Source organism: Dermacentor variabilis, chromosome 1, assembly GCF_050947875.1.
Source record: "Dermacentor variabilis isolate Ectoservices chromosome 1, ASM5094787v1, whole genome shotgun sequence".
In the NCBI taxonomy this organism is placed as follows: Eukaryota; Metazoa; Arthropoda; class Arachnida; order Ixodida; family Ixodidae; genus Dermacentor; species Dermacentor variabilis.
The window spans coordinates 174,063,037-174,090,694 of record NC_134568.1 but is presented as its reverse complement, the minus strand read 5'-3'; the positions used below and the strand labels follow the sequence as shown (position 1 = coordinate 174,090,694).

The window sequence follows — 27,658 nt, the reverse complement described above, 5'->3', positions numbered from 1 at the left end:
GTGTACTGGGAGTCTATTTCGCTGTGCGGACTGCAGGAGCAAATGCTTACCTCGAGATACTGCTTCCCAATGCAACTGACTAGGCCCCCAGATCCGAGAAACGTAACACGGCGACCACGACCAAGTGGGGCAGCGAAACCAGATTCTGTAATCAATCACTTCATTCTAGCTTGCGCAAAGACCCAGGCTATCGATGAAGAAGAGCAATCATCAACGAGACTAGGAATATGGGAAGGAGAAAGCTTGCATTCAAGAAAGAAGCCACTCTGCTCTGCAAGCACTGAAAGCTGAAAACGTTAAGAAAAGTAAAATGCTGCATAGCACATGGTTCATAGGTTAATGCAAGACAAGTGCCGATGCTGCATCAGCTATTTCAGGGGAGGAATTGCACATTGCAACGTACACTAGAAAATATTGCTACAGATATGTTATGCTACTAGACAGCAACTGGTATTACCAATGAGCGAAGAATCGGTTGACCTTTATGTTTGAATGTGGAAGAATTATCTCTACCAAGGATGGAAAATGAAAATGCTTGCATTCATAGAAAACAAAAATATACTCGCTACAAATGGAATTCGACATGGCCAGGAAGCTGATTAAGGGCAAACTGGCGGAACTCTTTTGGCCAGCGTCGCCCGTGCTTGGTCAGAGGTTGCAGGTGCATCTGAACACGAAGAATTTCTAGAAAATCCTTTTTAAGGCACCTGGATGAATCGGCCAATGTCCATGCTGGTGTAATGGTGGCTGAAGCTCTTTTCAGTCTTGACACAGTCCTCCATAGACTTGATATCTCATCCAAATACTTCTGCATCCGCCTCTTTGTTCGTGGGGTAAAAGCCTTGCAAATTCGGCTCCAGTCCCTTCCTGTTGGTGTAGATGGGGGCTCCTGTGATGACCAAGATGTGCTTGGCACAGACTCTGTTGGGGTAGAACAGTGACACATGAGATAAAGCACAGATTTGCCAAACTCTAATGTAGTGTTTTCTTTTATGTTCGAACCAATTATGCTGAACCATAGATATGAACAAACATTCCCACCTGCTACAAACAAATGACATGTATCTCAAGACTAGCAAGCCAATACAGCATATATCAAGCATATTTATTGCTGAACCAGGTGTTGTTTACATTGCAGTAGCAGCCACAGTCCACACAATGGCCTTGTTGTAGCAGGCAGCAGCTTCTCTTTAGTGCGTAGATTGTGTTGCCTTATACTGGTGCCATCCCCATTACTGCATGTCTGAAACAGAAATTTTGACTGCATCAGAAATTGAAAAAGCACGATTTTGCCATATGAAATGGAAAAACTTGTGACATATATATTCTAATGGTTTGTGACTACAGAACACATGCAACAGTACACTGTTTGTTCTACGTGCTTAAGCAGCATGTTAAATCAATAATGCTGGTCCATGAAATTGACATCTGCCTAACTGCAATGCATGTCAACTGCTTACGTATTATTAAGATCAGAAATTAGAACATTTCTGCACTCATTTATACACTAGGAGAGATCACACTGCTGTTTGCACAAGCAAACGCATGAAAGTCATGAAGCTATTACAACTGATGCATTTTTTTTCTACACGAACGTGATGCACCGCTTCACTACTGCAAGAATAAATGCCTTAAGGTAAACCAAAGTGAACAGCAAGTACATTTGGAACCAATAAGTACGAAATATGGGTGAATTATCGTGCTGCAACTGTTCAATACATTGAATTCTGTACTTTCACTTCATTCTACCAAAGGGTTATTCGGCTTTGTGGACGAAAAAAGTTGACGGCGGACTCGAAAAAAAAATACATATGTATACATATTGATAAGGCTACTCAGTCGCCTATGGCCACGACTACAATAAGATGAAAAATGTGACGCGCGTTCCGATATCGATCTCTCTTTCGTGGGTGTGTGTATAACGACGGCCTTGCAACTAAAGGTTTATTTAGGAAACAGCAACGGAGGGTCCTGACAGCCAAATATGTAATGCAGGATTAGAGAAGAATATTAGATAACGATTCAAGTAGCGATGTTAAACGACACGCTGTTATTGCAGTCGTCAGTCGCAGCATAATCCGGCTCCTTTTCGATGCAGACGTGTTCCGCATGGCTCACGACTGAGACCTTGCCTTTCGGGCTTATATCTCCGCTCGCAACGCGTCTTTTCACCCCAAGTTAAATAACGTGAGGTATCGAAGCGCAACAAACTGGTTTTCGCATAAAATAAGCATCCAGCTTAAGTGCACGAACGAGTGAATCCTTGCCTGCCGTGCAGGCGAACATACCGGTAAACATTTTAAATCCAGGCCAGAGGTCACGTGGAAAATCGATGATGCTGAACGCTATTTGCGTTTATAATAGCAAAAAACAACAAAGTTACTGATAAATAGTACAATATCTAATTAGCGATGACAACTTTGTACTCTTCTTTATGTAATAAAAATGCTTCGATAAATGTGGGAAGAAAGTTTGTAAGATAAAATTGCGCTTATTACGGCGCCTCTAGCGGAAGATACTGAACTTACGCAGGCATACTTCAAGTGGCTTTACTATGTTTGTTTTATTAGCAGCGGCGCACGGTTGATTTTTTCGCCCTCTGTGGCCATTCGTTAAACTTGAGAGTGTGCTACCCCTGAGCAGCCGAACGCGCTCGCAGCAGTTTCTCTCCGGCTCCAAAATGGAAATGCCACGCGTCATACGTACTCCTTAGGAGCAGGCAGCTTTCGATCAGCAACGCCGTGAGTAAAACCGGGAACGAGCTCGTCGTCGTGCCGATGCTGCAGCCTGGGCACAAGAACAGGCTCGTGCAGGAGCGCAAGCAGCAACTGCGTACCGAAGATAAGCCGTCGTTTAAGGAACCGTCGGGATTAATCCAGTAATAAACACCAGGGCCGAACGTTTCAGCTTCGCTGGCTAACCGTCTGTAAGGAGTGATTGGGCGGTGATTTTATTATTTGCAGTTCCGGTTCGGTTCGGGTTCGGGCACGTTTCAAGAATATCGATGCGGGTTCGAGTTAAGTTCCGCCCAAGATTGCGGTTCGGGTACGTTTTTCGGTTCGGGTTTGGCTCGGTTCGACACCCTGATTGTGCCATGCTTCCTTAGACTTGTGTGAGCGTTGGATTATGGCGGTAGTGGTAAAACAGCGGCATCTGGCTTTATCTCTGATAGGGGTTCTATAGTATAGACCGTTTTCGTAGAAGTTTATGCTTGACTGGTTGAGCGACGTGAAAATATCCGTTTACAAGAGAAACCATCTGGTGTAGTTTTAATGTAATCATTGTAACTTTATTTATTCTTGTTTGTTCATTTTGATGACAGCTTACCATATAGCATATATAGCATTATATGTATAGTGTAAGGCCTGTTTTGTGAATAAAGTTGAGGATTGTGCGGTATCTGTTATCGCGTACCCAGCGATCATGCGGCGCTGCTTATACGGGGTGTTTCACGTAACTTGAACCAAGGACTTTAACAAAAGTGGTTAGCCGCATCTCAGCGGAACCAGCGGCATATGGTTTGCCGTCACGTAGCGCTCCTTGGAGCTTTTTTTTTTTTGTATTCCGCTCAATAAGTTAACAAAAATATGCATTTTTTTAATATTCACTTTAGGACCCAGTGCGTTTCGTTGCGTTGTAGAGGGGATGATTCAGAAACATCCAATTCCTATTTGTGGCAACGTACATGTTGCGTGATTTTTTTCCGCCGTTTAAAGAAAGCTCGCGAAATGTGAAATAAAACCACGCGACTGCGCTCATGCGCTGCCGTATTGCAACGCTTTCAATCCCGCTTCGTGCGAGAGCCGTGCGCGCGGACCGTGGGGAAGTGAGCGGCGGCGGCTCTATGCATCGGCTTCACAGTGCGTCAGCATCTTTGGCGGTGGCACACGGAAAGGAAGCACCGTCGTCCCTGATAAGCGATAGGCTCGACGCACGGTTGAGGGTGTTACGATCCGATAGCGCACGAGTGTAGTGACGTGGTTTTACTTAATATTTCGCGGGATTTCCTTAAACACCGAAAAAAAATCGCCGCGCAGCATGTACGTTGCCACAAAAAATTGGATTGGTCGTTTCTGAACCCCCTCTACAACGCAGCGAAACGCACTTGGCCCTAAGGTGAATATTAAAAATTTTGCATTATTGATCTAAGATCAATTATGCGGAATAAAGAAAAATAGTATAAGGAACGCCGCACGACGACAAAAAAATATACCGTTGGTTTCATTCAGTTGCGGCTAACCACTGTTTTTTTTTTTAATCATTGGTTCAAGTTTCGTGCAACACCCTGCATAACAAAGGCCGGCTTGCGGAATGCGGAAGCGTTCTAGTTCTAAGGTTGAGCAAGGATCAGCTCAGACTGTTAAAGTATTCTCTCGAAACATTATATTCATTCATTCGGCTGAAACGGATTAGCTACTCGTGGAGGGAATGAAAGTCGAACTATATTTTTATTATTACAGGCAAAAATCTGCACGTCAGCATGGCATCACAAATGTCAAAGTATTTTCTCGTAGTTTGTCCTTTGTGATGCAATAAACGTTCTTGAAACTTGCTGGGTTGAGTCCTTGGTTCCATTGGAAAGCAATGTTATCCTTCATTACGGATAAACCGTTAACTGCACCCGAGTAGACGCTGTCAAAACACATGACGTCTAGACGAACTAACGAGGAAGCTTAAAGGGAAACTGAAGAGTCTGTCGAATTCAATAAGACGCTCATATACGGATGCGGGAACCTTATAAACGATGAAGGTAAAATTTTGGAGGGGATTTTTCACTTAGGAGCGACGCAATCGTCGGTTAAAATTGCGCTGTAGCTCCGCCCCCCGTCGAGCGCCGCGCGCTGCTGCTGACGCTGACGATGCGAGCGGAGACCGGAAACCGCGGCTTAGTGATGTCAACACTGGTGTTCCGCTCCTTCGCATTCTCCGCGACCGTGCCTGACCGGGCTTATTTCTGCAAGACAAGAAGCTTTCAGCTAAGTGGGAGGCTGCTGTGAAGCGAAACAACTTCAAGCGCTCAAGAACAAGTGTTGTGCTCTAACCACCTCCGTGACGATTACAACCGGAGTTTATCAATAATGCGTGCTTTGGTTTCTAAAAAAAAATAGTTAGCACGCTGAACGGAAGGTGCATGTTTATCGCCCACCCTTGACGCAGGTTTCATCGCTAAGCGCCGCGAATTTTCTATTCGCACGTGTGTTGTGAAACAGTCTGCATGCAGCTACCATAACGCAGTGCAAGCGTAAAGTTTGCATATGTTGGAAAGCCTGCTCACGCCAAGACGCTGCACTCCCACTTCTCTCGCACACATAAGAAACCGACCGTCTCACGTAGCCGACGGAATTCGCCGGTTACGAGTAGCGTGCGGATGGCGCGCTGATGAAGGTTCTATACTACACGTGCTACAACAGCCGGTAAACTTTTCCCGCGTTTAAACCGTCTGTGTAGACTGCCGACAGCTTTGGGGCAGCGCACAAATGCTGAAGATCGCATCACCGCTTACGTTCTACGAGGAGGCATGCAGGAACATAACACTAGAGTTGTTTGCCCGGAAACGTACTCACTGGAACGCTGAATGCAGCTTAGCAAAAAACATACTCGCCGAAGAACATTTCCAACACAAGGAGATGCTAACACCGCCTTCGTTCGCGTGGAAAGCAGTGCTTGCACCAGAATTTTTTGCTTCTTGGGGAGGCCGGCTCTTCGCAATCGGCTCGTACATGTAGTGTGTACAAGTATGTACGTACGTGTAGTATGTACAAGTATAAACACCTTACAAGTGATCTTGCACGCGACAGCGCTACAAGCCAGGCGATGGCTGTCGCGTTCACTCGTCGTCTGCAAGCCGAACTCCACGCGAGCGACGGCTTTGAGCGACGACTTCCCGGTATGAGGGCAGCAATATACGCGCCGAAACTAGCGTGACGCATGCTTTATCAATTTAAGTTGATGTATTTTACTGAAGAAGCAGCATAAAATATTTCTGAAGGTCTTGCACTAGGTTCTTATTCTTGCACGTGTAAAATTCAATAGTTTGGCGTTCTGTGCGACAAACAGTAGTATTTGAGTTATGTACATCCAGTTTCGGCTTCGCACAATTGGCTAGTCGCTCATAGCATTTCCGGGCGACGAGCGACGAGTTCTCGATTTCTAGAAACGAGCGATGGAGTGACAACACCGAGCGATTTGTTCAAGCGACGGCCCGTTTTGTCACTCGAAGCCGTCGCCCGTCACCGTCGCGCGCAAGATCGCTCTCGTAGAGTCTGGACTTAACGCCGAACTCCTCAGAGAAACGCAAGCTCTCGAAAATTTCCATGACCGTCTCAGCAAAACACCACCAAACTACTTTGCACCGTGCTTCGTGTGTAGCGGCAGCAGTCGGTCCGGACGAACACCATTGTTGACGTCACGAGGCGCCTGACCAATCACAGGCGGAAACGGGGCGCGCGAGCTGGGCGTGTCTGCTGCTGCACTTTTCGTCGAAATAAAATATGTTTGCGCTTTCTCTCGCTCAATTTCGATGCGATATTCGAATTCAGAGGGTTGAAAACCACGGCGTACTGCTCTTCACTCATTTTTTCTGCAAAAGCTTTCAGCTTCCCTTTAAGGCAGCATCGACACCTGCTTCTTTTTTTTTGCGTCTTGTCTGGCTTACCAAGCCTCCTTTTACGGAGAAAGTGGGGTTTTTCGCTGCTAGAGAAAGTTAATTTACTAGCACAGTTAAACTTGACATTAGACTTCACTGTGCCTTTAATTTGCTAGCATCTGCTACCGTTGGTGGAGCCGGAACACATTCTATGGTGGGGCAGTGCCAAAAGAAAAACTTGGAGGACGCTTAAGCTTCGCCTTTAAGAGTGGAGCGGCATATCATTCAAAGATACATGTCTGCTTCTCACGCTTCGCGGCAGCTGCAGCTTATGTAACTGCATTGTTTACCGGGTAACGCTGGCGGCGAACGCTATGCACGAAGACGAGCTTTCTGGCAGAAACGGGGCCTCTTGCGTGGGCCGATCCCGGAGCCCCCCCCCCCCCAGTGCACAGTCACGCCAAAAAAAAAGTACACCATTTTCAGACAAGGATTGTTTCCGTACAACATGATCGGCTTTCGTCCGGCCCTGTCAACGCAGGACGTCATTAAGCTCATCAAGTGTCAAATCATTGAGAACACCACAAAAGATATAAGAGGCATCTTAGGCCTAGACCTGGAGAAGGCCTTTGACAATGTGTCTCATGCTCACATTCTCAACTCCATCTCCGAGCTCAATTTGGGAGATGCCTTCCACAGATACATAAGGTTTTTCCTCAGGGATCGCAAGGCCACACTCAAAATCGGTGCCCCCAAGTCCGACAATTTCAGTTTGGGCCCCAGAGGCACACCACAAGGAGTGGTACGTAGTCTCACCACTGCTTTTTAACATTGCCATGAAGAAACTATCGCAAAGGCTCTCCAACATAGAATGGATCAATCATACGCTCTACCCTGATGACACCACAATTTGGTGCACCGAAGGAAGCGAAGGAGATGTTGCATTAGGCTTACAGGAGGCTGTAGATCAAACAGAGATGCACCTGGAAAATACGAGGCTTGGATGCTCCCCGAGCAAGTCAGCTCCTCCTCTACAGGCCAGTCAGGAGAGGTCCCAAACCTAGAGGCTGGAAACCGTTGTCTGAAACAGACATCAAACTCTACACTAAAAGTGGCTGTACCATCCCCAGAGAAGACACCATTCAGGTCCTGGGCATGTTCATCGAATCCAATGGCAGTAACAATACAACGCTAAACAAGCTCACAGCTAAGACTGAGAAAATGATCAAACAGTCTCGAATAGGCGTGGAAGCCTTCAGGAAGACAACCTCCTCAGGTTATTCCACGCCCTCCTCATGAGTCATATAGTTTATGTGGCAGCCATGCACAATTGGTATAACTCCGAAAAGAAAAAAATGAAATACGCTCATCAGAAAAAGTATAAAAAAAGTACCAGGCATTCCGTTACGGGTGAGCACGGACCTCCTTATACAACTAGGAGTGCGCAACACAATGGACGCGATAATCGAGGCCGAGGAGTCAGCCCAACTGGCCCGTCTATCCTGTACCCCGGCTGGAAAGAAGATGCTGGCGGTTCTTGGGATCAACCCTATCCTCATGGAGGAGTGGAAATATCAAATCTCAGAAGATCAAAGGAACAACATACGAGTCGCACCGCTTCCCCGTAATGTTCATCGTCAACACAACCTAGGTAGACGCAGGGCAAGAGCCCTCGCCCTTCTCAAGCATACCAAAGATCCCTACTTGTTATGTTTTGTCGACGCATCACAGTATGGACCATCATCTAACTTCGCCATCGCCCTCGTTGATCACAACGGACAAACAGTGAATGCGGCTTCCCTGAAGTGCTCAACACCAACCAGAGCGGAGCAGGTCGCAGTTACTATAGCACTCCTATATAACAGCAGATCACAAATCTTCACCGATTCGAGAACGGCGGTCAGGGCTTTCGCTTCAGGCTCCATCGCTGAGGAGGTTCACAAGATTCTCAAGAACAAGATAATCTCTCCGCACACCTTCATGTGGTTTCCGGCGCACCTCGACCTCCAGCTTGACTCATTTCCCTATCTCAATGACATCGCCCACTCCCAAGCGCGCGCACTAACCCACCGCGCGGGAGCAGGGTCGAGCTGAGATTCCGGGGTTCTCGTGTTTCGGGACACTCTCACTACTTTCAACGAAACCAGTAAACACTATCACCTGGGTAGGAGGACTTATCCTCCCCCTCATAGCAAACTGGCTAGACCTCTGGCGTCCACTTTACGCATGCTTCAGACTAAGTCCTATCCAAACCTAACCCCTTTCCATACAATCACTCCAGAGGCTTTCAGCTCTACTTGCCCCGACTGTGGGTCTGTTAGCAACCTCGAACACATGCTCTGGCGATGCCCCTCGTTACAGGTACCCAATCGCATCACGGAAGAAGAATGGACCTCTGCCATCCAGGGCTCAGAACTTTCACCGCAAACTTGGGCTATCAGAGAGCCCACGATGCGGCGGTTAGGCTCGGCCTAACAGTCCCCACGTGGGAGCGGCCCGTAGCCCTGCCCTAGGGCAAAGTTTCTCAGGGCCTTGTAAATAAAGTCCTCTCTTTCTCTCTCTCTCTGTCTGTCTGTCTGTTATTGTTTCGCAATTTTCATATTCTCCGCTTGGTCCCTCTCCTGAAGCAAGCCCCCACTTGAACTCACCTCATACCGCCCAATAGCGCTGGCCAGCTGTGTGGGAAAGATAATGGAAAAGATTATCCTTGCCCACTTGGAGTGGTACCTAGAACACTACAACGTGTTCCCAAATTGCATGGTAGGTTTTCGTCGAGATCGCTCATCAGTAGACAGTGTTGTTGATCTCGCTACGTATGTCCAGCATCAAAAGTCACGCAAAGTATTACCTGGAGCTTTGTTCTTGGATGTCAAGGGGGCATACGATAACGTATCTCACGAGGCTATCCTCGATGCTCTTGAGATGGCTGGCCTAGGTGGTCGATTTTTTCAATGGATTTCTCATTACCTTTTTATGAGATCGTTCTTTGTGTGTACCGGCGATGGTCAAACCGCACGACACTATACCTACCGAGGTGTGCCTCAAGGAAGTGTATTAAGCCTCACCCTGTTCAACCTCACACTCATTAGTCTCGTTGAACATCTGCCAGCAGCGATCAAGATATCAATGTACGCAAACGACATATGTATGTGGACTTCAGGTGTGACACGCCCTCAGATACGTGCAAGACTTCAAAAAGCTGCTGCTCTGACAGCTATATACCTCCGCAACCAAGGTCTTGAAATCTCGTCAGACTAGTGTGCACTGACGGCATTCACTCGAAAACCAATGACACCCTACACCATCTCAATAAATGGCCAGATAATTTCTTATGAGAAGACTCACAGATTTCTTGGCATAATCATTGATATAGATCTCTCATGGAGCCGGCACGTGACCTATTTCAAACAGCGCGCGCCTGACAGCAATCTCCCAGCTTTTCAAGTTCTGGGCGGAAAGACATGGGTCAGTTCCTGCAATGTTGGAATTGTACAGGGCTCTTTTTCTGGGCTTCTTGAGATGCAGTTTGCCCGTACTGACCAAAACTTGCCAGACAAATCTTCGTGCTCTACAGGCTATACAAGATCGGGCCCTCAGGGTTCGTCTTGGTTTGCCAAAATGCACATCGAGAGTGGCGACTATTGCAAATCGCCCTGGACCAACCCATACAGACACACATTGCAGTGGAAGTGTTGAGAGTGCACATTAGGCACTTTGCCCGTGCCCGTTCCCATCATCTGGCAACACTACCATCAGAAAGGCCGCAGGCATCATTTTGTGCTACGATTTCAGATTATTACACCCGCCTTCCATCAGGCTTCACCCCTGCAACTAAGCCATCGATTCCTCCAGGGTGTTTGGCTGGCTGAGAAACGGCAGAATATCACTGATAGCGTTGCGCACGCCAGAGGTATCCGCTTGCCCGACGCAAGCACCGGCGCTGCCTTCTCTTGTTCAATTCGATGGTTACTCGCACCGCGTGAGGAAACTTCAAGGCGCCACCTCACGTATTCTTTTTTGTAAATTAAAAAGACGCCGTTCTCATAACTTCTGATTGTGCGAAGAGGCATGGATCGTTATTACAATAGAAACGCAGCAGTGAAAAGCGGACAACGTTGCAGAAAGTTTGCTATGTTCAACCAATATTATTTCATATAAAAACGTTCCTTTAAAAAATGATGGCCCAAAACACAAATGACAACACCATCCGAGGACGATGCAAATACTATGAGCACGCGTTATGAACAAAAGATTTTGATGGCGCCAAACGACGCATCGAAGATCATCACATCGATGATCTCCTCCTTCTTTATCTGCTTTCCACAATTAATCCCGAATTCCCCGCATATCGCGTTTAGGTCCGTCCTGCGCAACTTCCTCCAATCCATGGCCACACTCTTTTGCCGACAAGTTTCTCAAGGAATCAAGTGTAGAAGCAAGGTATCCTTCAACAAGGCTTCCTACATCCTTGTTACTAGGAAGAACCACGTTAAGCCTGGCAACTCTCAAGGAGAAAAGGTCGTGCACTCACCATGCCGAAGTCGAAGCGCTGAGCAGACTATATCCCACCACTGCCATCCAATGTTGCGACTGGGGGTCCGAAGACGTGGAATTCACCACCCACTTTGCTCATGGAGCAGTAAGGAAACGTGAGGCTGGGTCCGATATTCAGGACGTTTGACAAACACGTATATATTTACATATGTACAAGAAAATGCAATGTAATACAGAAAAGTTCATGATGAAGTTGTAGCAGCCGATCACTCCCGCCGTCCGTTGCTCATTTTATACCTCGCGTGATCATTGTTCAGTCACATCCCCCAATCCGGCGTCACGAGACTGATGACTTCATGTCCCACCAATCCGGAGGTCGGTTGCCCCTTTCCCTAAAGAAAGAACTTGGTCGGAAACGCACGCACATCACTAGGCACAAACAGGGAAATGAGGGGAACGTATGCTGACTCCGATCGTATACTGACAAGTGATGGCCGCATCAGTGCCCTGACCGCGTCTGCGGCTTGGACATGCCAATTTGTGCGGCTGACAAGTGATGGTCGTATCATGTTAATTGCTCAAAGCTCTCCTGAACGAGGTACTCCCGCGCTGGTCATAAATCATCCGTTTTAAGAACCATTTTGACGAGGCCGTCGGCCCGGTCATCATAATCGCGCGAGCCGTGACTGGAGGTTCGTCGCGGGCCGAACGGTCAATCACAACAGCCCGTCCACCGCCAGGAAGAGGGCTCGAAAGGGGGCAGCTCATCGGTGCCCCTTGAAGAGGCCTTGGCCCCTCAGCAGGCGCAGCTCGGGCTCGAAGTCCCAGGCTCGGTGGGAGGATCACGTCCAATGGCCATCTTGGAGGAAGGGTTGGCTGCAGGCCGTAGGCTCGGAACTGGCATTTTAGCGATCAAATCCGCACAGCGTCCGAGCAGCGAGAAAGCAAGCACACAAACCCCCTCCGGGATATGCCAGGTAATCATACCCTCTCCCATAATTAATCCCGAGGTTAGAATCAGCGAGCGCCAGAAAGGCAGCCATAGAGGAGCGCCACGCGAAAACATTTAGAAGATTGCTTTCCTCCCACGAACTATTAAAATGTAAAGTAATAAGTTCCTCATAACTAACAAGAAATGACTCACATACTAATTACAAAGAGAAACAATAAAAACAAAAATAAATTTATACAAGCGCTCAATTTACAATTACTCTTTCTTAATGCGCGCTCGATTGCGTCGCCGACAGACAGCCTTTGGTCCACGCTGAGCACAAGAGGTGCGAGACCTAGATTGCCCTCTGCCGTCACCTGCCACTCCGTGTGCTCACGGCTTGCTGTCTCGTCCCTGACGGGGAGGCCGTAAACGCGGCAAGGATACCCATTCTCCCTTCGTCTTCGCTCTCGTGGCGCATTTCACCGGAGTGACTGTTCGACTGATCCGGTCCGAATCGCATGTCACCTAAGTTGAACATTTCAGCCGCACCTTCACTCGCAAAGACGCTCCCTCTCCTGTCATAATCTGCCTCTCGCGACGCCTCCGCTTTCTGACTCGCCACAATGAACCCTTCTCGGCTCTGCGCGCTGGCCTGTTGTCTCACACGCTGCGATGTCGCGACTATCGCGAGTTTTCTCTGCGCCGAACACTTAGCTCCTTTGATCCTGCGCCGCCTGAACCTAAATTTCGCTGCCAGGTGGTCACCGAATGTGCCGCTAGAATCCCCGAGCGTCGAGTTCCTGACTTGCTTGGCCACCATGGCATTCTCTTCTTTTGGTGATTCCGAAACGTCGCTCAAGTGTGGTGGTACGAGGAAGGTTCTCAGCGCCTCCTTTACACTGTTAGGGCTGCTGAAACAAGCCTCGTCCCCGCAAGGAAGCCTTTCGGAATCGCAACTGTCGCTTCTTCGCTCTCTATTCTCGGCAATACCAGAGAGTCACTCAAGTGCTGAGGCACGAGGAAGGTATCCTGACCCTCATAGGGTTGCTGGAACAAGCCTCGTCCCTGCAAGGAGTGCTCTCCGGGATGGCCGCTGGCTCGGATTCGGCGTACGACTGTATTGCGCCGTCACCGATGCTGGAGCCCTGAGCTATCTCCGCTCCGTTCTGCCGCGTCGGGTCTTTTCTCGGCTCGGCCGCCACCGTAGCTGGGTCTATCCTAGAGGATTACGGAAAGTCGCCCAAGTGCTCGGATACGAGGAAGGTCTCAGCGCCTCCCTAACATTCTCATGGCTACTGGAACAAGCCTCGTCCTCGCAAGGGACGCCCTCCAGAATGGTACCTCTTTTTAGATCGGCGACGGCCTCGCTTTGCTCACGCTCTGTCTCTGAGGGTTTCGCCACCTCGCACTTTTCATGCTCTTCATTCACTGGCACAACCTCAGTTTCTTCCCAAGTACAAACTTTGCATTAGTCACTTCGATTTTGTCTCTCGCTCTCCACAGAAATACCGAAATGGCGCAACAATGCCTGTTCAGCCAGATCGTACTTCTTGAAGTCGGCATCAGAAAGGCGAGCTAAGCAAAAGGACACGTTATAGGGAAGTACCCCCAACAACCCTATACACACCACATATAAAGTCGCGGCCCGGCTGTACCTCCGCACAAACATCCTCGAAAAAATCAAGAAAAACTTTGTAAGTGTTCGCCGTCCTCGAATACGTGCAGCCTAGACCGTGCCTGCAGCGCCCTGAGATGCCGGATTTCCCTGTTGTTAGGAACGGCCTGCAGGGGTACTGCTCTGCAAAATTACCTCAGCCCGCTGCAGGTGCTTCGATCGATCCGCGGTGGTGGCGCCCTTCAGAGAACCAGCGAGGACGACAGCGCTAACCGACCATGAACTTCCTTCGGAGAACTGGAGACTACGGCAGCAGGGCTGGCCACGTTTGGCGCCCCGTGTATTGTTGGTTGATTTACCGGGTCTTCATGGTCTCTCTGCAGCAAGAAGAGCTTCCCTAACAAAAGGGTGCTTTGCGGTATCTGGGCCCCAGGATTCGTCACAGTCTGCTGACACTCGTGGCGACTACAGGAGAAAGGCAGCTCTGGAATTTAGAGGCGCCGGCTGTGGTCAGACGTGACCACCTGGCTACGAGGACGCGCTCAACTCGGGTTCTGGGAATCCAAAGTGCGTACGTGTGTGTGTGTGAGCCCTCCTCCTCCAAAAAGGCGGGTCGACTACATTGACATTGAACGCTGCGAATCGGCGGTGAACTGCCGTTTTTCCCTCACCTAGGGATTTAGGGAGAATGGAGTGTTTATAAGCGGCGGTTTGTCGGCTGCTAGGTGCGCTCGTCTGCGTGCTCGTCAGTGTGCTCGTGATCGTACTCGTGAGCTGTGTGCTCGTGCTCGACCAGCAGTGTGCTGGGTGTGTTTGGAGCTTCGTGTTCGCATGCTGTATGCTTCGTCTTGCGTGCTCCATTTGGGAGTCACGCTAGACTGTGTAAATGTATCTCTTGTTTAAAATGTAATACTGTAAATAAATCCTGTATGCTTAAGTTCCTCTCTTCAACCCTTACAAATGGTGGCAGCGACGAGATCGTCCGACAACTCTTACACTGTCCATTTCCTCCATACTTATTCTGTGCTGTCGCTTTCGCTTATCCCTTTCGCGTTCTTCCTGCTCTCGCTTTCTCTGGTACTCTTGGCTTTCGCGTTCGCGTTCATCCCGCTCTCACTTTCTATGGTCCGGAATATCCTCCCAAGCCTTCACGATCTCCTCGTCATCTTTGCCGCTTGACTATCGCATCGATGATCTCCGCTTTCTTTATCTGCTTTCCACAATTAATCCCGAAATCCCCGCAAAACGCGTTTAGGTCCGTCCTGCGCAACTTCCTCCAATCCATGGCCACCTCTCTTTTGCCGACAAGTTTCTCAAGGAATCAAGTGTAGAAGCAAGGTATCCTTCAACAAGGCTTCCTACATCCTTGTTACTAGGAAGAACCACGTTAAGCCTGGCAACTCTCAAGGAGAAAAGGTCGTGCACTCACCATGCCGAAGTCGAAGCGCTGAGCAGACTATATCCCACCGCTGCCATCCAATGTTGCGACTGGGGGTCCGAAGACGTGGAATTCACCACCCACTTTGCTCATGGAGCAGTAAAAAAATGTGAGGCTGGGTCCGATATTCAGGACGTTTGACAAACACGTATATATTTACATATGTACAAGAATATGCAAAGTAATACAGAAAAGTTCATGATGAAGTTGTAGCAGCCGATCACTCCCGCCGTCCGTTGCTCATTTTATGCCTTGCGTGATCATTGTTCAGTCACTTCCCCCAACCTAGCGTCAGCAGATCGATGACATCATGTCCTACCAATCCGGAAGCCGGTTGCCCTTTCCCTAAAGAGGGAACTTTGTCCGAAACGCACACACATCACTGGGAACCAACAGGGAAAGGAGGAGAACGTATGCTGACTCCGATCGTATACTGACAGGTGATCGCCGTATCATCGCACTGACCGCGTCTGCGGCTTGGACATGCCAATTTGTGCGACTGACAAGTGATGGCCGTATCATGATAAATGCTCAAACCTCTCCTGAACGAGGTACTCCCGCGCTGATCATAAATCATCCGTTTTGAGAACCATTTTGACGAGGCCGTCGGCCCGTTCCCCATAATCGCGCGAGTTGTGACCGGAGGTTGTCGCTGGGCGAACGGCCGATCACAACAGACGTTGTGATCGACCCGCGGCGGAGGTGAAGCAGTCGTTAAGCACTCCCCATACGTGGGCCGATACCGAAGATAGTACAATGCCGGGCCGACCCCCGAGGAGGTGAAGCAGGCGTTAAGCACTCCCCATACCTGGGCCGATCCCGAAGATAGTGCAATGCCGGGCCGACCCGCAGAGGAGGTGAAGCAGGAGTTAAGCACTCCCCATACCTGGGCCGATCCCGAAGATAGTGCAATGCCGGGCCGACACGCGGCGTAGGCGAAGCAGGCGTTAAGCACTTCCCATACGTGGGCCGATCACGAAGATAGTGCAATGCCGGGCCGACCCGCAGAGGAGGTGAAGCAGGCGTTAAGCCCTCCCCATACCTGGGCCGATCCCGAAGATAGTGCAATGCCGGGCCGACCCGCAGAGGAGGTGAAGCAGGAGTTAAGCACTCCCCATACCTGGGCCGATCCCGAAGATAGTGCAATGCCGGGCCGACACGCGGCGTAGGCGAAGCAGGCGTTAAGCACTTCCCATACGTGGGCCGATCACGAAGATAGTGCAATGCCGGGCCGACCCGCAGAGGAGGTGAAGCAGGCGTTAAGCCCTCCCCATACCTGGGCCGATCACGAAGATAGTGCAATGCCGGGCCGACCCGCGGCGGAGGTGCAGTTTGCCATTAAGGGGCCCACATACATAGCTTTGCTGGTCATCCTTCTTCACAGAGTAAAAGGGCACTGAGTTTTTTTTTTTTTTGAAGCGCGAACGTCGCAATATAGCTGCCAAGAATAAAAAAATGTATTAGTTGATAAAATTTGAAGCCCCACGTAACGTTTCGTCATCTTGATGAAAACGCATAATTGCATTTTGCAAAACTTCTGTTTCACGGCACAAATTGCAAGACACGTGAGCTCTCTACAGCTAATCCAAGAGTCCACATGCCGGATAATGGCGGCCATGCAGCCACCATGCGTGTCGAGAATAGAGCCTATGGTGAAGTTTGTGTCAGCAGACCTGACCGATGGAGTGTCCACCGAAGCGTCATCACGCCACATGAAGACAGATTAAAGAATGAAAAATGATTGATATGGAGTTAGTGATTAATAACGTTACAATAGAGATTGGAAGAGGTTAATAATGACCAGTAATGACTAATAATGACTACTAATGACTTGTAACGCCTACTAATGGCTCCGAAATGATCAATATGTCTAACGACGGCTTTACAACGGCTGATCATAAACGACTAAACATGCTTACTAGTGAGCAGTAATGACTAATAATGACTGAAATGACTTGTAATGACTATGAAATGACCAGTATAACGAAAACCTGTAACGACTAAAATTGATTAGAAATGACTAAAATGTTTAGCAATAACCAGCAATGACTAATAATGGCTGAAATGACTTGTAATGACTACTGATGACTAGGATATGACCAACATGTCTAACGACGGCTTGTAATGACCACAATTGATTACAAATGACTAAAAATGCTTAGTAGTGAGCACTAATTACTAATAATGACTGAAATGACTTGTACTCACTAGTAATGACTAGGAAATGACTAATATGTCTTACGACAACTTGTAACGACTACAATTCATTAGAAATAACTGAATATGCTTAGTAATGACCAGTAACGTCTAATAATGACTGAAATGACTTGTAATGACTACTAATGACTACGATATGACAAACATGTCTAACGACGGCTTGTAATGACCACAACTGATTACAAATCACTAAAGATGCTTAGTAGTGAGCACTAATGACTAAAAGAAAGAAGAGAAAGAGAATAGGCAAAGAGAAAGAGGCGAATAATAAGAGGAGGAAGAGTAGGCTTTTGCCGTTCACCTGTTAAGAGAGATCTTAAGAGACCCTGTAATTTTTTTCCTTGTTAACACCATTGCAACACCATGTAGATTGGTGTATCAATGGAACCGAGGCAGCCGCGCCGCTCTAAGACGGACCTCAAACAGCAGCCGGAAAAGGGGTTTGTGTTTGAATTTCAGCATAACAAAATTGTTTTCTCGTACATTCAAATTACATTCTGACGCTGTCGTGCCTGTAGGTTGTGTGTAAGTCGTAATTTACGAATTTTACGACGCATTTTACTTCGAGAAGTTCAGTTAGTTCAGTAACGCCACTACGCGCCACGCGGAGGGCCTGCGTGGATCGGGATGATTTTCTCATATGGACATCGCCGCCAGCCTTGACACCGGATTTTCTGCGACACGGGGCCCTTAATTATGTCGCGTTAATAGAGAAATAAAAATAAATGATAAATACGTTACAGAAAGAAAGAGTAAAAAATGGCTGTGGCTTAGCTAAGGTTAAGCCCAGGATGCGAAGCATACTAGCCTTTATTTTAGTTGTTGAACCACTGTTTAGCCTGGTGAACTGCTATTGCTTGGCTATATTTGGTTCGGCTAGACGAAGAAACAACTCATGCGTTACTCTGCTTCGCCTTCAAGAGTGGAACGCGACAGCGTTCCCGTCGACCCGCCAAGGGGTGTAAGACAATGGGCTACGGCGCAGCGACTACGCGCCCCGCATTGGACGCGGTGAGCGTCGAGCAACGCAGCGTTCGGCGCGGCAACGAAATGTGCGCCTGAGCAAGCGACGCACGCCTGAGCCTTAGAAACAGCTCGTTTCTAAGGCAACACCGCATTCACTTGAGGCGCTTTTGTACCGCTTTGAAGCATCGTACTCGTGGATCAGTGGTAGCGTCTCCGTCTCACACTCCGGAGACCCTGGTTCGATTCCCACCCAGCCCATCTTGCAAGAGTTGAGCCAAAGCCACCTAGAAACAAGCGCAGCTGCTTATATACCGCCGCGACGCCGCGAGCGACGGCGCGAGTTGGAGCCCCGTTTCTCCTCTGTCGTGACGTCACGGTGTCACGTGGTCAGCCTTGAAGGCGACGCCGCGAGCGACGGCGCGAGTTGGAGCCCCGTTTCTCCTCTGTCGTGACGTCACGGTGTCACGTGGTCAGCCTTGAAGGCGACGCCGCGAGCGACGGCGCGAGTTGGAGCCCCGTTTCTCCTCTGTCGTGACGTCACGGTGTCACGTGGTATTGAAGGCGACACCGCCGCGCCTGAGGAGCTGGGTTGAGCTCTAGTAATATGCTTCGCATAAAACTGTTATCATCAGCGAACCCACGGACAGCCCCGGCAATTCAGCAGGCATTTATTTCTAAAAAAGAAAAAGGACTATAAATAATGATGGGCAATATACATATTTTGGTCCTGATTCCATTTCTCTTGATCCCATTGACTAACTAGAATGTTTCATTTTCGAGAATAGATTTCAGTTCCTGTCACACTTATATTGTTACGGAAGGATGAAAGGAGAGAGAGAGGAAGAAGAAGATCGCGAGACGCTGGCTGCTGCGTGTTGTTGGGGGTGTGAGGATTGGGAGGTCAATCCCATCGCTCGTAATCAGTTGTCAAGATTGGAGTCGGACATGAATTAGATGGTAGCTGGCCCATGCCGTCGTCCAACCTATCCACGCTGAGAACGTTGTTGAAGGGAAGGACTGCTTCTCATCGAGAACGAGGAATATGGGTTTATTTACAGTATCTACATCAGGACGTTGCAGTTCATCAGTCTAGTATGACTGCGAGAGAAAGTGCTTGAGCAGCCGCACAACAGCGGTTTATAAACACTCGGTCCTCCCTCGATCCCAAGCTGAGGGAAACGTTCGACCAGGCACCGTAGACGAGCCGCCTCTTTGCGCGAGGGATTACACGCACACACACTTCCGCACAGGTTCACGGTCCCCAACTGAGGTCAGACAGTCTTCGCAGTACTCGGGGCTGACGTCAGGAACGGTGCGTGGGAAGGGGCCTCGAACTACGTTCCCTCGGGGACTCCCTTGTTCACCGCAGACCGGGTCGGCGGTGTCGTGTTCAGGCACAAAGCCTGCTTCGTCGAACTCATCTTGGCTCCTGCGACGGAGATTCCAGGACGCGCGTATTGTTCTCCGTACACAGTCGACTTATTGACGCCGTGGCTAGAGGGTTGCGGTGGTGTTCCAGGAAAAGTTGACGCCGCTGTCGCAACTGGCTGGCAAAACTTGCACCTCAGCGGGCCGTTCTTAACAGTGGTCAGCAATCTTAGCTGTTCTGACTCATCCTGTATATATATTGTAAATATAGTTTTTATATACTCGCAACATCCCCGTAACATATTGGTGGAGGTGCTGGGTACCACGGCTGGAAACCGAACTCCGCAGTGGACGTCGCATCACCTTCCGCACCATGAATGACGGTGAGCACGCGGGATCACCGTCGTTGCCGCCTCCAACGTCACCGTCGCCAGCTATGTTGCTGTCACTATCGGTTGTCGTTGTGCAACCCAATGATCCTGGAACTTTCTGCGGGACCGATGGCGCCGACATTGAAGAGTGGGTGGCCATGTACGAACGCGTGAGTGGAATCAACAGATGGGACCCTAGGCTTATGCTAGCTAACCTGTTGTTCTACATAAGAGGCACGGCAAAGGTGTGGTACGAAAACCACGAAGAGGAGCTAACCAGCTGCGACCAATGCAAAGAGAAATTGACAGGGTTGTTTGGCAAACCAGCCGGCCGTAAAATTGCCGCAAAGCAGGAACTGGCCTACCGTGCCCAATCCCCCACGGAGTCCTATGTCTCGTATATCCAGGGCGTGCTGGCGCTTTGTCGTCAAGCCGATCACGACATGACAGAAGCTGAGAAGGCAGGGCATGTGCTCAAGGGAATTGTTTATGACGCCTTTAATCTGCTCATGTGCAAAAGCTGCTTTACAGTTGATGCTATCATCAAAGAGTGTCGACAATTCTAGCAGGACAAAAGCTGACGCGTCCTGCACCCATTCACCAGACTTCCAAAACTGCCGCAACGTCGACGTGTGAAGATCAGCCCGCACAGCAGCATACGTCGCCATCGGAGGACGTGGTGCGAATCGTTCGACGTAAACTGGACGCGATGGCGCCCGCACCTTTCTCTTCGCGTAGCCCTAATGCTACCCCTGTTTCAGTTCCCCTCGTGCAAGCCATCGTTCGACAGGAACTTCAATACTTTGGCCTACATTCTATCTGTGCGGTCACCAACCCCAGAGCCAACGAACGCCCTTTTACTATTTTCGCTACACCCCAACGCTTCTCTCCGCGTTATCGCAACCCGACTGAATGGAGAACCGCGGACGGCTAGCCGATATGTTTCACCTGTCGCCGCATTGGTCATGTCGCCAGATACTGTCGCAACTCGTCGCCCGCAAGACCTCGCACGCCGACCAATCTGAGCCGTTTTAATGGAAATGCCCGCAATGTTTCGCCCACCGCCGAGTCCAACAGCGCCGACAACTCTGCTCGGAACACGTCGTGGTACAGCCGCTCACCATCGCCGCGCGGACACCAGTGTCGTTCACCGCAGCCACGTCGCCTTTCGTCCCCTGTCGCGTTTGGCCGCGCCCTTTCGGAAAACTAAGAAATGCAGCACTCGGAGGTGGTGCTGCATTGCCTACTACCGCAGCAAATCTTCTGTCTGTGCCCACAAGGAGAAGTGTAATAGACATTAAAATAGACGGCGTACCTGTCCAAGCACTCGTCGACACTGGAGCCCACGTATCTGTGATGAGTGCTAGCCTACGTAGACGCTTAAAGAAGGTCCTCACCCCAGCATCTGCCCGAGTGCTTCGTGTGGCCGACGGCGGCGTGCTGGTTGTTCGTGGAATGTTATACTGCGCGTTTAAGTATAGCCGGCCGCCCTACTTCTGTTCTCTTTGCTGTGATCGACAACTGCCCTCACGATGTTATCCTTACGATTGGACTTTTTAATCCATTAATTCTGCTCTCATCGACTGCGCGACCGGCGTTCTTCAGTTGGAACTGCCTCAACTCGCCGATGCTCCGAGCACCGCCCCACCGCACTTGTGCTCGCTTCACGATGTGCGTCTGTCACCCGAGGCCATTACTTACGTCACTTTGATCGCCCAGCCACAGGTTCCTGACGGTGAATATGTGCTTCGTCCCATCATCGACGTGCTTTTGAACCAGAACGTTGCTGTTCCGCATACGTTGGTCACGGTTACTAGAGAGTTTTAGCCCAGCGGGTTTACGGCCAGCGGAGCGGAGCGGGCGAGCGGAGACACGACTGCGCATGCGCACAACGCTGAGGCGGCCAGCGGTTTTACGGAGCAGCGTTTACGCCCGCTGGAAAGCACTCCCCAGCGGAGGGTATACGCAGCGCGCGAGCGTGCGTAAGCGCGCGCGGGCGTGTATGGGAAATGCAAGATGGCAGCCGCGAACATGAACGCCGGCAGTTCTGCATCAACGACGGCGACTGCGGCGCTGACCCGTACATTAGTACTCAGTATATTATTAACAAATAATGTACTGAGAACATGTAATATATCTCTATTCAACATTTCTTGCATTATAAAAGCAAGCGTAATTCAAATTCAATTCTCAGTAACTCCTATTCGGACCACTAGGCGGGGAAGCAGAGCGCCCCGCTCTAACCCCGCTCTCTCCGCTCGAGCGGGTGAGTGATCCGGCGGGCTAAAATTCTTTTTTCGCGAGCCGCTCCGCTGGCGCAACGGTGGAGACCACGAGCGGAGCGAAACGTAAACCCGCTGAGCTAAAACTCTCTACTGACAACGACGTCATTCTACCTCTTCTGAATTTCAGCCTGTGCCCTCAAGTGATTCCGGCCATCATGTACTTGGCCAGCGTTTCTAGTGGTTCCGAATTTGACATTGAGAGTCTGAATGCCGAGAGTGGCTTATTAGCGTCAATTGCAGCTCACAGCTCTGGTTCCTTAACGGATGACTTCGCGAAAATGATTGCACCTGACCTCACCTCTGCACAGGCCACGGACATACGTCACCTGCTTGAATCGTACAGTGACATCTTTGATTTCAGCGACAGGCCTTTAGGCCAAACATCTGTCGTTCACCACCGTATAAACACTGGAGACACGAATCCTATTCGTCGGCGTCCCTATCGGGTATCGCATGCTGAACGTCGAGTCATCCAATCAGAAGTGGACAAAATGCTCCGCAAAGGGGTCATCGAGCCATCAGCCAGCCCTTGGGCTTCGCCTGTCGTTCTTGTGAAAAAGAAAGATGGTACCTGGCGTTTTTGCGTCGATTATCACCACTTAAACAAGATCACGCGCAAAGACGTCTACCCACTACCACGCATCGATAACGCCTTCGACTGCTTGCACGGAGCTAAATACTTCTCGTCAATCGATCTTCGATCCGGCTACTGGCAGGTTTCACTTGATGAAATGGACCACGAGAAGACGGCCTTCATCACGCCGGATGGCTTACATCAGTTCAAAGTCATGCCCTGGCCTATGCAATGCCCCTGCGACATTTGAACGCATGATGGACTCTCTTCTGCGAGGCTACAAATGGACCACCTGTCTTTGTTACCTTGACGACCGTTATTGTTTTTTCTCCCACGTTCGGCAGCCACCTTACCTGACTCGCTGCAGTTCTTGCAGTCTTCCGAAAAGCCGGCCTTCAACTGAACTCCACGAAGTGTCAATTCTGGAGGTCTTTTGCGTGCGTTCTGACGGGAAGTGTCAATTCGGGCGCCGTCAGATTACAGTGTTGGGACACCTCGTTGGCGCATCCGGAAGGCAGAGGGCAAGCTTGAAGACTCTTCTGATTAGGGCATTGATCTTGTGCTCCGACACGAGCCAGTTGTGCATAGCCCCTGAATAAGCGAAGTGACATAGCACGAAGGCGTGGATAATAGGGATCAGACTGTCCTCCCTGATTCCGCGGTACCTGTTGGCGATTCTCTGGAGGTGCAACCGAGGTGAAAAATAATTACTTAGTTCACGATTCACTAGTAAAAAAAAACATAATATAATAACAAGGAATGAATCACACGGAGTATTTTCAATGACATTGTGTAATTAACAAGACCACAGGGTTAAACAGTATTAAAGATTTTAAAGAAAAACAGAAAAGTAACTAACGCGACATTCCGAAGGAACGGTAAACATAATGACATAACGGTACTAAGCGACAATAAGTTGTAAAACATAGTGCAAGTACAAGAAAGCATGGTGCGACAACCGTAAAACCTCACATTTCTTTAGTCATGTAGTCAGTCAAGGCGTCACGGAAAGAATCGTAGTTGGACCGGCATCCTTTAATTATTAAAATTGTTTATGGCAAATGCGCATTTCTTTATGTGCACTGTACTGCTGCTACTGGGCGGGATGCGGGTCTCTGCGAGGTATTGCCATTTATCCCTGAATTATATTGAGAATTTATGTAGTTGCAAGAACTAAATGCAAATACAAATAATTTTACGGGCCCGGAGGGTTCACCATGTGTGATGATAAATAGGTATATGTCTGTTAATAGAAGTATAACCGACTGACGCATTTCCAGGCTTTTTCACATATTGTAATAATATTTCGCATTATATATATATATATATATATATATATATATATATATATATATATATATATATATATATATATATATAGAGAGAGAGAGAGAGAGAGAGAGAGAGGTCAGATCGGTTGCGGTTTGCCCCACCTCTCGAGAAACAGTTGATACGCCACTGAAAGGTGCCATTTGCGCATGCGACACATGCATGGTCGAGTGTTTCTGAACTCTACACAACGATACCCAAGTAATGCGAAAATTAATTCACGCATTAGAAAGCTGACATGCTTAATTTAGGGTACAACTGGTGTGGGTCCTACAATCTACTCTTGCAATCGTGCTCGCTCCCCATTCGTAATGGGCTCGCCATGATCAAAGGTGGTGCACGAGAATCGGCATCGCTGTTTGCTGCCCGAGTCTCTTCACACCCTTCCTGGACCCTACATGTCGATAGTGGCGGCGCCAGGAATAATTATGTCAGTGTACACCCACGACCAGTTCTTGCTGAAAGTGTATGCCTTGCCATTCGGCAAGAAAATAAATAAATAAATAAATTGTAATGATGAAGAAGAGCACAAGAACAAGGCCAGCCAGATCGTCTCTTCCATGCCTGCTGTGCAACCAGTGGGCCAGCCGGATCACCAGTGCTTAGCACGAGTGTGAGCCGTTCGGCAACCAGCTGTTCCTGCTCTGCGTGACCTGCCTTCTCGGTTACGAACAGACGCTACCATCTGAACTGTTCAGTACACCCATTGCAATTGGTGGAAGGTGCGGGGTATTCAAGAACATCTACACCCTGGAACTCCGGTCTCGGACTCTGCCTCCCGTCATGCCTGACTCTCCCCAGCCGACGTCGCCGCCACCCACCGTTGTCTGCTCTGGTGCTGTCCCGCAACGCCATCCAGCGGTTTTCAGCGGTAGGGATGAACATGGACGTCAATGACTGGTTGTCTACCTACGAACGGGTGAGCTTGCACAATCGATGGGGCGATACCGCCAAGTTAAATGCCGTCATATTCTACCTTACGGGATTGGCTCACCTGTGATTTAAAAATCACGAAGCCGACTTTCAGTCCTGGTCCGCGTTCAAGACCTGTTTCGATGCAGTTTTCGGTCGCCCCGCCGTCCACAAGTTGCGCGCCGAGCAGTGGTTACGAGAGCGAGCGCAACAACCCGGTGAAACATTCACCTGTTATAACGAAGAGGTTCTCGACCTATGCAAACGTGTGGATGCTTCTACTACCGAAAATGACAAATTGAAGCACATTTTGAAGGGCATCGCCGATGACATTTTCCAAATGTTGATCGCCAAGAGTTTGCGCACCGTAGCAGAGCTCATAAACTTGTGCCAAAGCTACGACGAGTTGAGGAGGCAGCGCGAGTTGACCAGGCGCCCTTCAGTGGCTGACAAGGCCCTCTCTTCCATGACAGCAGTCTCTGATCGCTCCCCCTTGCTCACACAAATCCAAGCTTTCGTGCGGGAGGAAGTTGCACGTCAGCTTTCTTTACTACCCTTCGCTGAGCTACCCCAACAGCAGCCGCTGCCGCAACAGCCTCCTACACAGCTTGCCCCTACGCTCCGGCGGGTTATTGAGGACCAAGTTGCTGAGGCTCTACCAATGCAGCATCAGCAGTACCCTGTCGCCGCGCCACTTACTTACGCATCCGTCGCCGCGCAGCCTCCTCGTCAACCACTCGTTGCGCTACATCCTCGGCCGCCACTTTCTGGGTTTTCTCTTCGCACAGCAAGCGCCCAGCAAGTTCAGCCTTCAGTAGCATGCACAGCTAGAGTTGTTATTCAGGGCATTCTCTACATTGTGGAGTTTGTGGCTCTGCAGTCTTGTTTTCACGACGTGATACTTGGGTGATACTTTCTTTCGAGAAATAACGCCGTCATCAATTGTGCACGTGCTGAAGTCGAATTATCGCCTCTGTCTGACGTGCCCCTCGTCGGCGCCATTTCTCTTCCCGCTAAGCTAGTTCTTCGAGAAGACATCGCCATACCGCCGTACTCGTCTGCCGCTGTTCCCGTCTTCTGTGGCGCTATCTCTGAAGGCGCTGTCCTCTTCACTCCTTCGGAACTCTTCATAACCCGCAAAGACGTTCCCCTCCCTTTCGCCACGCTTGACATTTCAGCCGGTTTCAGCGACATCGTTGTCTGCAATCCCCTTCCTACAGCCCTGACGGCTCTTTGCGGCGAAGCACTTGGCCATGTTCAGCCTATTGATGACATGTTTATAACCGACGTGCCGGATGCTTTGTATGCAGAGCTCACTGACTTCTGTGCACTTGCCACTTCTGCTCCGCCATCACCTGACTTATTCTCACCTTTCATTGCCGATGACCTTACTTCCGAGCAGCGCTTCCAGATTCTTCACCTGCTTGCCCAGTTCCGCTCTTCTTTTGATGTCGCTCAGCCTACTCTGGGTCGCTCGTCTACCGTCAGCTACAACGTCGACACTGGCTCCAACGCGCTATTGCGGCAGCGCCCGTACCGCGTATCCGCCAAGGAGTGTCAGGTGATCAGTGAGCACGTGGACGACATGCTTCAGCGCGGCGTCATTCGACCTTCCAATAGCCCGTGGGCATCACCGGTGGTTCTCGTCACAAAAAAAGATGGTTCCATTCGGTTCTGCGTCGATTATCGCCGCCCTAATAAGATAACGCGAAAAGACCTCTACCCTCTACTGCGCATTGACGACGCTCTACACAGCTTACAAGGCGCTAAATTCTTCTCTTCGTTGGATTTGCGCTCGGGCTACTGGCAGGTCCCGATGTCAGCAGTTGATCGCCCTAAAACTGCATTCATTACTCCAGATGGTTTGTACGAATTTAATGTGATGCCATTTGGCCTATGCAATGCGCCTGCTACCTTTGAACGAATGATGGACAATATCTTGCGCGGCCTAAAATGGAGCACGTGTTTGTGCTATCTCGACGACATCGTTGTGTTCGCCCCTGATTTCAGCACGCATCTTCTTCGCCTTAGGCAAGTGTTGACGTCCTTGACCAACGCAGGCCTGCAACTGAACCTGAAAAAGTGCCAGTTCGCCGCGCGCAAGCTCACGATTCTAGGTCACTTCGTATCACAAGACGGCATTTGCCCCGACCTATCAAAACTTCGCGCTGTGGCAGAGTTTCCGAAACCTAAGACACTCAAAGAACTCCGCGCCTTCATCAGCCTCTGTTCTTACTTCAGACGCTTTGTTCGCAATTTTGCCTCGATCATATCACCTCTGACACAACTCTTACGTGGAGCTAACGACATATCCTCCTGGTCTCCTGCATGCGACACCGCGTTCGTGACCTTACGCCGTCTCCTGACGTATCCGCCTATACTGCGACACTACGACCCCACCGCCCCAACTTAAGTGCATGCCGATGCCAGTGGTATTGGCCTTGGCGCTGTCCTTGCGCAGCGCAAGTCTGGCTACTCCGAGTACGTCGTTGCTTATGCCAGTCGTGCGCTGACCAAAGCGGAACGCAATTACAGCATCACAGGAAAAGAATGCCTGGCCATCGCTTGG

The 27,658-nt window shown here is 49.6% G+C and overlaps 1 protein-coding gene across 1 annotated transcript in view; it reads right to left on the bottom strand.

The window, feature by feature from the left end:
* Positions 1 to 1,197: 1,197 nt before the first annotated feature.
* Positions 1,198 to 27,658, bottom strand: part of Pgls (6-phosphogluconolactonase) — a 58,913-nt gene continuing 32,452 nt past the window's right edge. The window contains exons 5-6 of the mRNA XM_075699697.1: positions 2,707 to 2,828; positions 1,198 to 1,243 (exon numbers count right to left, since the gene is read on the bottom strand). Of these exons, the coding sequence (XP_075555812.1) occupies positions 1,213 to 1,243; positions 2,707 to 2,828 (153 nt within the window). The 3' untranslated portion in view covers positions 1,198 to 1,212. The remainder of the gene's footprint in view (positions 1,244 to 2,706; positions 2,829 to 27,658) is intronic.